Consider the following 12,379-nt stretch of genomic DNA (forward strand, 5'->3'; position numbering starts at 1 on the left):
GATGATAAGATGCAGACAGGTTCACTACGTGCATGACAGTGGCTCGCATTTAACACAATATTGAATTAAATGTAGAACAAGGTCCAGTCTAAGAGACAGGCAGCATTTCCTTAATTCAAACCGTTTCATTTCCTTCAAAATGACCCTGTTCTTCCTCTGCTTTGAGCAGACGAGAGGCTGTTTAGTGAGCGTGACTGACATAAACTCATATTAATAACAGTACTGTAACCAGACTCTTGTTTCTATTTGGAGCAGGTCAGAAACAGAACACTGTACTGCACAGTCACAAGACTGTATTCTCCTCTTAACCATGCTTAGGCTAATAAAACCCAAGCATGTAACATGTCTATTTATTTACCTCTGTCTGCACATCAACGTGTTGTTGCACTGTACACTTTGCTTCCATAGATGTATGTCTTTATATGCGTCTAATGAGCCTGTTACACTGTGTGGTGTGAGGATTGTTCAGCCCATAGTGGAGAGTCACCATACGCAGTGTCCTGTGGTCAGCCCCTCAGATCTGGTGTCAAAATGGCCTCACGACGGGGAGACATTCCAGGTAATGCAGAAATTAAAATTAATTTTAACATGACTTAATTTGTAAAATGATTGCTAGTTTTTGCAGAGATGTCGGATGTTAGTTTCCTCGTGCAAAACACAGTAATAACATGTTTTCTTTACTTCCATCCTTCAGCACTTGAATCTGACACATCATCTGGACTGTTCGGTGCCTTTTCGTCTCCCATCGGAATGACTCGGCGCAATGTCAGCTATGATGAGCTCATGGATGCCACCATGCATTCGCCACCTCCAGACTTTTCTGTCAACATCTTATGGAAAGACCCTGTCATCCCACAGCACAAGTTCAGGAACACCGCAGAGGTGCTTTCCTGATTCTTGTTATTTTCTAATCCAAATTGTTTTTTGAAGATGTTGTTCCTGAATGTTGGGTGCATGCCTGGACACATTTGTTTGAGTCATATTTGATGTGTAACTGGTTTAAAAATGAATCCTAACAGCATATAAACTTGTGTGAGCAGGAAGTCGAGAGTGGTGGGAAGTTGCTGACATTTGAGGCAGCAGCGCCAATCAAGTCCCCAGTGCCTGTTGTGAAAGCCAAAGCCACGTCTTTAATGAGCTCACTTATGATCAGTAAGTCAACCATACCAACTGAGGAACTTACAGGCACTATCTGTGTTAAGACCCACATACAAGTCTCTATATGTCACAGCATTCTGTAAGGTTCACCTGTGATTGTCCAAATGGCTGCTGCCTTGGCTGCCAAATATGGATAAATGGACTGCAGCATATCAAAACATTATGCAATTTTGTATCCACTGTTGACTGTATGCCCATCCTCACTTAGAGCAGACGCAGGAGAACCTTCAGAAGTTTGAGCACCAGGCGGGGCTCACTGATGCCGGATATTATCCCCACAAGGGGCTCTCTACTGAGGAGACACGTTTTCACCGACTGGGTGACGGCACATTGCCAGTAAGTATTAACAAATGTGTTCTATACGCAAGCCTTGATGTGCCAAGGGGCAGTGACATTTTTTTTATCTCTGTCCTCGGGTAATAATAAATAAGGCCCTAATCAAAAATATATCTCACCCTTGAATATATGATAAGTAAGATAGATAGAGGGAAGAACAACTGTGTAGCTTACTGTTAGTTTATTACTAAGTTTAGGCCCAAATGAAAGGTCTAGCCGTCATCGGATATAACTGATTAATCTGATCAGGTTGATCTGATGAAGTGTGTTTTGGCTGAAATGTCATAACAAACCTGGAGTAAGGATGACTGTGTAAGACTTTGTTTTATTCTTAAGAGAAATTTGGTTTGGAAATGTCACATTGTCACACAAGCTCTGAAAATGTACTTTTACGATCATAACGTAGTGCACAAACATCCCATGAACACTGAAAACAGGATAAATTTCCTAGTCATCAAAATTCAGCTCAATAGTGTGTTAATAGTGTGTTAAATATTAACAAGTTCTAGGGGTCAAGTGTTAAGGCTTTATCTTTTGTTCATGGATTCAGAAGGGAAGGTTTAGAAACTAGACTTTTTTTTCCAAAGTGCGCACACACACACACACACACACACACACACACACACACACACACACACACACACACACACACACACACACACACACACACACACACACACATGCAGCGTGTGGATGCACAAAGGTTGTGTTTTCTTTTCTGTCTGGATTTGTCCAATCCCCCTGCTGACTATGGCCCACTCCTCATGCTCACATTTCAAGTGACCTACAACAACCTTTACGATGTTAAAGAAAAATAGCCTACATTATGGGGATTATATTCCTGCTAGAAGAATTCAGGTGTCTGTGTTATTATTCAAAATAATGAGTGTTATTTTGAGAAATTATATGATAATACCATATCGTTTAACCTGTTGAGTGTATAGTAAACATGGAACAACATCTTGGTAAACAAATTACGTCATACAGCTCTGTGCTGGTTCACTGGAGCTTCCGGCAGAAGTGTTGCCAAGCGACGCCCTTAAATGAATCGAGCCCCCTTGTTTTCTCAAACGGACCAATCAACGAGGGCCTAACAAAAAGATTGGAGGCCCGCTTGTGGTGTGTGATAGAATAGACAATCGTTTGTGTTTTCGAGGAAAAACGTGTTAAAACAGCAACATTATGGGCAAAATTAAGGAATCTGTCGGACTGGAGCGTCAAAGAAACCTTATCATAAAAAGGTATGTGAAGGAATCAGTGTATTTAGCTGTAACTGTGTGTACATTCAGACCAAAGCAGGCCGTTAGCATAGCAACGTTGCTAACTGCCATTCGAGCTAACTCGAGTAAACAAACTACCTTAACGTAACGTTCATGTTAAAATATCCTGGCGTACAATTATAAAGCTCATAATGCACGTTAACTGAGTCAGAGGCAAAGAGACTGACGTCAAATTGAGCGGGTTAAATAACGTTATCGTAACGTGTAGCTTGCTCCGTTCAGGTTAGCGTTAGTGCAAAAAGCTCATTCGTATGTGTCTTACCACGGTTGACCTGCCTGCTAACTGTAGAGGTAACGTTACCGTTTATGAAACCGCCATGTCCCTGTCCATCGTTAACCGTAGTGTCCTAACATACATTTAATTACATTATAATAAAGGGCCTGGTTCCACTTGCCTTCACATTTGCTACGCCAGATTATGCCATGTGGTGTCATTAGGCCCTGTGTTCATGTACATTTGTTGTAACATTAACGTATTTTAATAGCAAAATTACCTGCCTCTATTCAAACATACACCATGTCTTATATTTGGCTTTTCTCTGTCTCAACTTCACCAAACACTTCATACTGTACATCCATGGTTTGTAGAGGTACTGGAAATGCTTGACAGCACTGCACTATAAATGCAAGTGTTTTCAAGGATTTTGGAAGAAGTGCTTGAAACTGCTTGGAATTTATTTTACATGGGTTGGCATGACATTGTTTTGCATGATGATTAAGAAATTATCAAAATAGTTGGTGATTTCATTTATATCTATTAGTCAAATTCATGTTTGTTGTTTATAGGACAATAACATCTAATCTAATGTGATGAGCCAGTGCAGTAATAAGTGTACTGAATACTTAGTATTGTACTGTATACAAATATGTAGTTTACCACAGCTGTAAGGTGCAGGAAAAGCCTAAAAATGAAACCTTGAAAAACCTTAAAAACCTTGAAATACTTGAAAATGGCTTTAATTTGATTTTAGAAAAGGAGTAGGAAGTCTGTACATGACAAACAACAGTTTCAACTGCCACAATGTTGTTGAGTCCTGATTTGTAATATTCTGGCTGAAGTCCAACAGGGTTGTTGGGGCAGTGAAATCCAGCCAAATACCAACCCAAATAATACACAAGAGATTAAAAGCCACAGGGCCTCTCACCGTTATTCATTTGCATGATGATCACTGCCATGCAGGAAGGACCCTCATATCGACAGGAATGTATCCATATTAAATGGAAACTGAACATTGGCAGTACTCTTGAGGTAATTTCTGAACTAAATCTTAATATCAAGTATGGCTTCACATGTATTTGGTTGGTTAGAGTTCTCAGTATTTAAAATAGGATTTTGCACATGTATTATTTGTGTAGCAGAGAAGTTATTCATAGGCAGGTTCACTTGGACTGGTGGTTTTTGCAGGTAGAGCAATCTGATTAGTAGTTTATGATGTTTTCATTAATGACCTTTTAAATAATACAACTTGGCTCTATTCTTACCATTATTTATCATAGAAAGGTCCTCTCTCTGTTTCTGCCCTCTCTTTTCCCTTCCACACCACATGTTCACACAGCAGGTAATGGGCTCAAAAGACCTGTGACATACTTTTTATTATTATTATTTAAGGTCTGCAGGTCCAGAAAAACACTGCTGACCTTTTTCATTGTGTATTCGGGGAGTGTTTACTCTTTAAATAAGATCAATGCTCTGTTTCTGACACAGTTGTCAGAAACGGATCAACACTTTGCTGTTTGTAGAGGGTGCATTAAACAAAAACAACCAGCCAACTGCAGGTATTAAAGCTTCAATCACTTTTTAATGTACCGGGTGGAGGTCCACAACCTTCACCTGTTGTATACAAACAGTAGATACAACAGTGCAAATGTCTCCAGTCTAGATGAAAACCTGACTGAGCAAAGTTCAGTGTTGGCTAATGCCATAATACTGTTTTCTGAAACCGGCAACCTGCACATTTATCGATATAAGGGATTTGTTATTGTTTGTTTGTGTCATTGCTTGTTTCTTTCTGTCTGTGCAGAAGTTGAGAATGCCAAACGGGGACTTCAAGGAGGACAGGTGTACAACATCAGCACAATCCACCCCAAGTAGCACCCCTTCCGTCACCCCCTCCGTCACCCCCAGCGTCACCCCCTGTGTTAGTCCCCACACATCACCGGCTCTTAGTCGCAGGTAGGCATCATGAAATGTTAAACTCATTCTGTTATTTTATCTGAACCCAGATGCTTATATTGAAATTGGTGGAAACAGAACCCCTAATCATAACATGCTTAATTTTCAAATGGGGCCCATATTATGTGCAATATATCATATCCTACCGTGTTTGCTTGTATGTTAATTTTCTTATTCTTGCTTGGCGGGAATACAGGAGCTGGTACCAGCTGAGTCCTGCGCCTTTTCTTGGCAACCCAGAGCTCAATTATCCCAACCCCAGCACAGAAATGGGAGGAAATGAGGGAGGAGGAGGAGGTGAGAGGTGGAGCTTCTTTGGACCTCGACCTGTGGTCCAGAAGTCCCCCACTGACCCAGGCTGTGAAACCAGCACAGGTGAGAGATTTAAATCGAGTTCTGAATTTAGATCTTGGCTGTATTATCATATTTTTATGCCTCTGCACTGGCAACAGCGGTGCTCTGCTTTGCGTTTGTCCATCAGTCCATCAGAGCCATTCTTGTGAGTGAGATATCTCGGGAACACCTTGAGGGACTCGCCCATTTGGGTGAACAGATTAGATTTGCAAAACTTGTTGATCTTGTATAAAGAAAGCAACCCCACCTCTAAACCTGTCTCTGTCTCACCTGAAAACATTGTATCCTGGAATTGATATAGCTGCATCCTCTACAGTGTCATTTAAATGCGTCTCTGAGACGGCCATTACCTGGATATTATTCCCATGCAAAACAGAGCAAAGATCATGGACTTCATTTTTTAAGCTGCAGTTATTTAAATAAAGCAAATTTTAAACCTTTTTTGGTAGGTGAATAACCATAAAAGAAAAAATGCAAAAATTTAAATTTTAAATTTATAAGTAGGGATTATCAAGCTTGTGACATTTACCCTGGCACATCTGCCTTTGTGGTGGATGTGAGGGGCAAACTGCTCTCCCTTTGATCGGGACACCCCTTTGGTGGGTCATATTTAAGGTAGGAAATGTCCCCTCTGGCCTGGGCCTGGTTGATAGGCTGCAGATAAGGCTCAGGTGTAGGCCACAGCACAGCCATGTCCAATACTGTCATGGCTCTAACTTTTTTGCTCCATCCTGTTCCTCTGGTAGTACGCCACATGCTTATTCATTTTACTGATATTGAGCTTCAGGTAATTGTCATTGCACCATGCAAAAACTGTTTCTCATTGGACATGGTACAGACATCAGTGTTTACCTTAACTGGTTGGTTGAGTCATACAGCAGTGAGGTGGTAATCCTAGTTCAAAGTATTAATGCACATGGTGGGATATAAACTCATAGCAAAAGGTGGAACCCCCTGCCACAACAAACTGGGGTGAGATGGTTTTTTTCTCTCTCTCTTTATACAATAATGCTGGTTTCACTGCCACAGATAAACCCTAGGTGCCATTGAATAGCTTGTGAAATCAGTGGGGATTTTGAAAGGGTGGGGCAATATCGAATCCACGATCTGCGATTCATATGTAAACGAAAGGGTCACCACACCACCCAAAAATCAAGACACAAGATGGGACCCTCTTGGACAAACAATAATGACCAAGAGGTCATTGAATGTTTTCTTAGACTAGTTTAACCTTTAAACACACTTGAGTGTGGTTTATATTAGAGGTTTTCTAATTTTGCACCTGAAACCACATCCAACCACATCCAACTGTCAGCACGAACATCGTTTAAAGAAATCAGGGTTCCTACGCAGTATGGGATTTAATTTGAGTAATTTCCAGGTCTAGATAAGTATGGCAAAGGGGAAAAGAGCATGGGAAAATGTTTGTATTGTTTCAAGACTATTATCTCACTTTCTAAAATAAAATATATGAATATATACAAATCAAAACAAGTTTACTAACGCAACATAGCCTACCTGTAGATTATATAGAATAGTGAATGGCCGTGAGACTGCGATTCTCATTTATTAAATTTTTTCCATACGTGTCGTCTACATTTTATTCATGATTTACTTTTATTTTTTATTATTTATTCATTTACATAATGTGTACTCCATCTAAAAGCAAATTAAGCAAATACTTGTGTTTTCTTTTGTAGTTCCCTGGTTAACTGTACATTCCTACTGTAACTGTCTGTAGGGGTACACAGATCTTAGCATTTAGCTTGAATAAAATGCTATGCTGTAAGATCCTCCGGAAAAGTCTGTAAAGTATGGAATTTTGTAATGGAAAATGTGTAGGAACCCTGGAAGCTGTTCCCTTAATATCAGCTCGATTTAGGTCATCAATGAAAACATTTATCACTTCCTCGTCTCTCCCACAGGCTTCTCACTACAGTCCTACTTCGGCATGCACAAGTCCTCTACCATGGATGGCACCAACACCCAGGTCAACTTCAAGGTGGACGACCCTGCCAGCTTCATACCCCCCAAGATTGAAATCACGGGCATTGATGCCAAGCAGCCACCCACACGGCCACATAAACTTAAACCTCGGGACATGAATGTTTTAACACCTTCGGGCTTCTGAGGCAAGACCAGCTGTGGAGAAAAACCTCTGTACCACATCTTTTAAAAGTTGTTTTTCCCCCCGCCTAGTTGCTCAGTTGCTTTCCTGTCTTCCTCTGTCCCCTTTGCTGAGAGGAATGACCTCCTTTAGTGTTAGCTCACCAGCCCCAGAGACATCACCGCACTGTTACTCCTCCCAGCGGACCTACTCCAATGGATTGCCATCTTCCCTTAATCCACACCATCCCTTTCTTGTCTCTTCCAGCTCATGGGGTCAAATAAAACAACAAGTGAAGTAACTTCATTTCTCATCCATAAAAATGGTTTTGCTTTGCATTATTATTGTTGTTCTGTCACATAATGGATGCATCGACATACATTACCTTGTTGTCCTCATTCCATTGGCAATGATGGCTTGAGATTGAAGTAGTTGAAATGTCTTGTCAGTCCTTTGCTCAAGCTAATCACTGTAGCATTGCCTCTCAAAAAAACTGACTAGCTATTTCAATTCATAATGCCTCGTTGCCTCATTTTTCTTTTTTAAATTTTAAATAAGCTCCGCTTTGTAGTTGTGTAGTGCTTCTCTCTGTTAGCATGCAGAGTAGTGTGGGATGACTGATATTGTGCCTAAACTTGCAGCATGCTTGCTTTTGGCATTCTTGCTATCTAAATACTGCTAGTGTTTTTTTATTATTTGAAAGAGCATCTTATTTTGCCTTGTGTGAGAGAATGACTGACTGATGACCTGAAGTGATTTTTTTCATATTGTTCTGCTTTAAATCAATATTGTTCATTCTAAATAGTGTTATGTTGAGTTTAACACATTTTTATATTGAATCTCAATTCTGTTTTAACATGCTATAAAGATACAAAGCATTGAAGTGGTCAATTTTGCGTTTTCTGCGTCACAATACAAGAATCCCTGCTGTTTTTATTTGAAAAAGTTGACGAATTCCAGTAAGTAATTGCACAAGGGAGATGGTCTCCTACTTAACATCTGTAAATAAATCTGATACTAACAAGCAAAAAATGGTTCTCTGCTTCTTTTCTTTGCGAAACATGCAAATCTAACTCAATGGAGCCTGTATAAGCCCAGTCCCCTTTTAAACAGTGCACACATTGTTGAATCAACTGACTGCCCAACACCATGCATGATGTGTGATTAGCATTTGGCCGTTTCGTAGCAGTAAATGTCTCAGAAGACTGTTTCTGACTGACCAGTTTTAATTTGTGCGTGTCACAAAAGACATTTCTTTTTGTATTATGTGAATGTAAAAGTAGAGCCTAATAATCACATTTTCTTTCAGTTCCTATATTTCAGTCATTGAACAAATCCGGGCTGTGGCAATATAAAATCTGCGTTCTTTTCACATTTAGTAATTGTGTACAATGCAAAATAGCAATAGTTTTAATTGAGCATTTTCCTTGTCGAATATTCCTTATCCCTGTGCTCGGCTTTTACACCAATCTTTAGCTGCGGCCACTGGCCAGGAGATGGCACAATACGCTCAACTTAACAACACAAGGTGGGTGTTGCAAAATTAAGTCACACTCACAGGTTTGACTTTTAAGTTTCATTATGTGTTATATTACCCAGATTAAAAAGCAGCAGTGTGTATGCTAGAATCCAATGATGTATTTAATAGCCATGATATAATTTTTCCCCAAATAAAAGGTCTGAAAGATAATGAGATAATATAGAAAGAAAGACTATAATACTCTGTTGACTGGTCCGTCGGGTCATACTGTGTACACACTGATTTCATTAGTCTTGTTCTACTGTGGATAGACATAATGACTTTGTTGCAACAGAAATTATATTGTCAGAGATACCACACAATAGCTACATGTTATTAACTACCCAACCTCCCTCTCCACATCAAAGCAAACATCCAGGCCATCTAACAGTGAGCCAGCAGGGAGAAACAGTAGGGAGCAGAGTCCTGTCCCCGTAGGCTCAGCCATGAACTGCAAGGGTTTACAGCCTTGTTAAAGCTCTCAGCAGTTATTGTGTGACGCTCTGTTTATTGTACGTGTGTGTGCGTGTGTGTGTGTGTGTGTGTGTGGGTGTGCGTGTGTGTGTGCACGCGCATGTGTGTGTGTGTGTGTGTGTGTGTCTGTGGTAGATATATAACAGGGTGTGCCTATTGCCCTCATTCTGTTACTATCAGAGACACACCAGGATGCACATACAGGACACAATCTATGTTGACTGTTTTTTTAAAAGTAAAGTCAATAACAATTCTCCCTTCAGATAAGGTGCTGCAGTTCTCACAGAAGCAAGGCCTCGACTTGAGGCCAAACATCACTTTCTTTCTCATCCTTTTTTAAACTTTGACTTTCATTTATTCAGAAATTAGCTGGATCTCCTGAAGGGGACGCTCCTTTACTTAATGACAGACTGTTGAGTTTCCACGTCTGGTTTTCAGGTGGTAAATACAGGAGCGAAGGCAAACATCAAATGAGACAGACAAGTGCAGACAGAGAGCTTTCACTCAAAAACTGGAGGTGGACTGTTATTAGTGGGAGATAAAGGGATTGATAGACAGACACAAGATGAAAGGCAAAAAGAAGATAGGATGAAGAAAGTGCAGCCACGATATTCAGTCTTGGGTCATTTTTTTTGTTAGAGGCATGCAACGTGGAAACACTGTCTGTCAGTAACACTAAACCAAAAGCACACAGCAGTAAAGCAAAGGCAAGAGAGACAGTGGGTGGGTTGGGGGGAGTATGGGCGGGAGAGAAACAGGGGAAACTGAGAAACAGAGAGCAAAGGGTGGAGTGCCCTTGCAGTCATGACATAATACAGATGGCTCTCTCTCTCTGGGTCCGACATGACGTGGACGTGTATAGCCCCCCTTTCCCAGCTCCCCGCCTCCACCTCTGCTCCGATCCTACGCAAAATCATTGAGGTCACTCACAGATGTGCGATAGCAAGCACCACCCTGCCAGAGTGACCACGCACCAAAACAAACACCAGGGTCTCATCTGCAAACTGACACGACACACTCACTTACTCATCTTGTATTTAAAAAAAAAAACTGGTCTGGACGAATTCCTTCCATAACCTCAAAACAATGCATTTCCGTGGGCTGTATTTCCATTCCTTATGCCCCTATGACACAACTTTGACTTGCCAGTCTGGCAAAGTCCGTTTACAAGAAACCCACTTCAGGGTTTATGGCGTGTTAGTAATACTGTTTTGGAAAACATAATCTAAATGTGCTCTGTATAAAAGGTCAACTTTGAAGAATGTTGTGTGCACTTTCATCTAATACATGTAGGAGTGGTAGGAGCGCTTTATGTCAGGGTGACTCCAGAGTATGTCGGGAATCCTCTCTCACCAGCTCTTGAGTGCATCGATTCACTTACAAGGATTTTGATAATAAACAGATACCTGACCTACACAGAGTCATTATCCTCAAGTGGAAACTAACTACTGTATTTGTAAAGGCTCCTGTGCTGTTTTTTTTCTTTTTTTTTGTATATCTGCTCATCCCCACTTGCTGTGATATGATTAATAACTAGATTTTTACATTTTAATTTATTTCTTCCAAGTCATACAACAGTAGGCCTGCTACGATGTCTTAACCAACTTGTTTGTGTGACCAGCATCACCAACCACAGCATGACTCAGGCAGTCTTTTTTTTATCGAGGTAATAGTTATTCACGCTATGACACAAAGAGCTGCTGACAAAACGTATCAAGGGATTTTAAGGGGGTCCAATTTAAAGTCTGCTGATGGGTGGGTTCCCTGCGTCGTATATTACGCCATCTGACTTCAGAACCACATCTGTTGCTGATTCACGGTGATCTGGCCCCGAGGTGAACCCACCGAGCTGACAGGAGTTCGGGGAAGGGGAGGGTGATCTTCAGGTACGTTCTCCTGTGAAAGTAAGCATCAATCTTACCCACTACCTGGGGGGATATATAGGGTTACGGTGTTACAGCCATTAACACAGATGTGGGTCACACACAAATCCAATCCGTGTGCTTATGTTACGCAATAACACACTGCTGTACCTCATAAATTGTAAAGATATGACCTCTGTTACAGCATCTCTGTGTCCCCAAAGAGCCCCTGCAGTGCGCCTCTGTGGAGCTACAGTGCAGAGGGAATATATGTAAGGGGTGCAAATGTCAGAGCAGCACATAGAGTAAAAACTGTTTGAATGTTTTCACACGTGAGATGTGAAGTCTCATTTTAATTAAAATGTTAAATGTCATGTGTTTTGCTAAAACAATATCTGAAAATACCATCTTCCTGTACCTTGTATCTTGGTTCTCTTATCTTGGAAGCAATTAGAGTTATAAACGTCCGTAAAAAGCTGTCAATGAAAAACTAAAGAAAACAAAACTGAAGTGTCAACTGACATGAAAAAGCCCGCATACTCCTTTTATGTAATCCATCCATACAATAAGGGGAAAGTACGTTATTTTAATATACTGTAGCAGTATAAGAAATGAACCATATACTGTACATGGATGCGTTTTGTGTGTTTGTCATTCATTTTTCCCTCTTTTGCTTTATTTATGTATAAATGTGGAGGGGGTTGTGCGTAGGGGGATTACCCGTGTGTTTTACACCATTCTTTTGTATATTCTGCCTTTGGTAAAAAAAAAAAAAATCAATGCATACTGAATTAATAATGTTACCTGTTAAATATAACCCTGTCCCCACTCTGTTCACCGGGCATTCTCCTGCCATCCCCCACTGAGAATCAGAGTGTATTGTTGGGCCCTCCTGTACTGGCCCCCAGGCTCTAACATAAAGCAGATGTGGAAGGGGAGATCCCCTACAGTGAGGTCTGAACAGTCAGCTGGAGCTCACTAGAGCCACATCCGGTTGATGCACTCGCTGAAGCTTTTAACACTGCCACACACCACTTCCAGAGAACTGTCTGTGTGTGCGTGTTTGAAAGTGAAACATGCAAGTGAGTTAGATCATTCATTTCTTGGGTGTGCTGC

General features: G+C 40.8%; 1 protein-coding gene across 1 annotated transcript in view; it reads left to right on the forward strand.

Annotated features, from left to right (window-relative positions):
• The window catches only part of gfpt2 (glutamine-fructose-6-phosphate transaminase 2), a 37,111-nt gene that overhangs the window by 664 nt on the left and 24,068 nt on the right, over positions 1-12,379 (forward strand). Inside the window, exons 2-7 of the mRNA XM_083915275.1 lie at positions 470-559; positions 695-882; positions 1,041-1,152; positions 1,367-1,494; positions 4,796-4,947; positions 5,144-5,322. Coding sequence (XP_083771401.1) covers positions 532-559; positions 695-882; positions 1,041-1,152; positions 1,367-1,494; positions 4,796-4,947; positions 5,144-5,322 — 787 coding nt within the window. The 5' untranslated portion in view covers positions 470-531. The remainder of the gene's footprint in view (positions 1-469; positions 560-694; positions 883-1,040; positions 1,153-1,366; positions 1,495-4,795; positions 4,948-5,143; positions 5,323-12,379) is intronic.

The sequence above is a fragment of the Echiichthys vipera genome (assembly GCF_963691815.1).
Source record: "Echiichthys vipera genome assembly, chromosome: 6".
In the NCBI taxonomy this organism is placed as follows: domain Eukaryota; kingdom Metazoa; phylum Chordata; class Actinopteri; order Perciformes; family Trachinidae; genus Echiichthys; species Echiichthys vipera.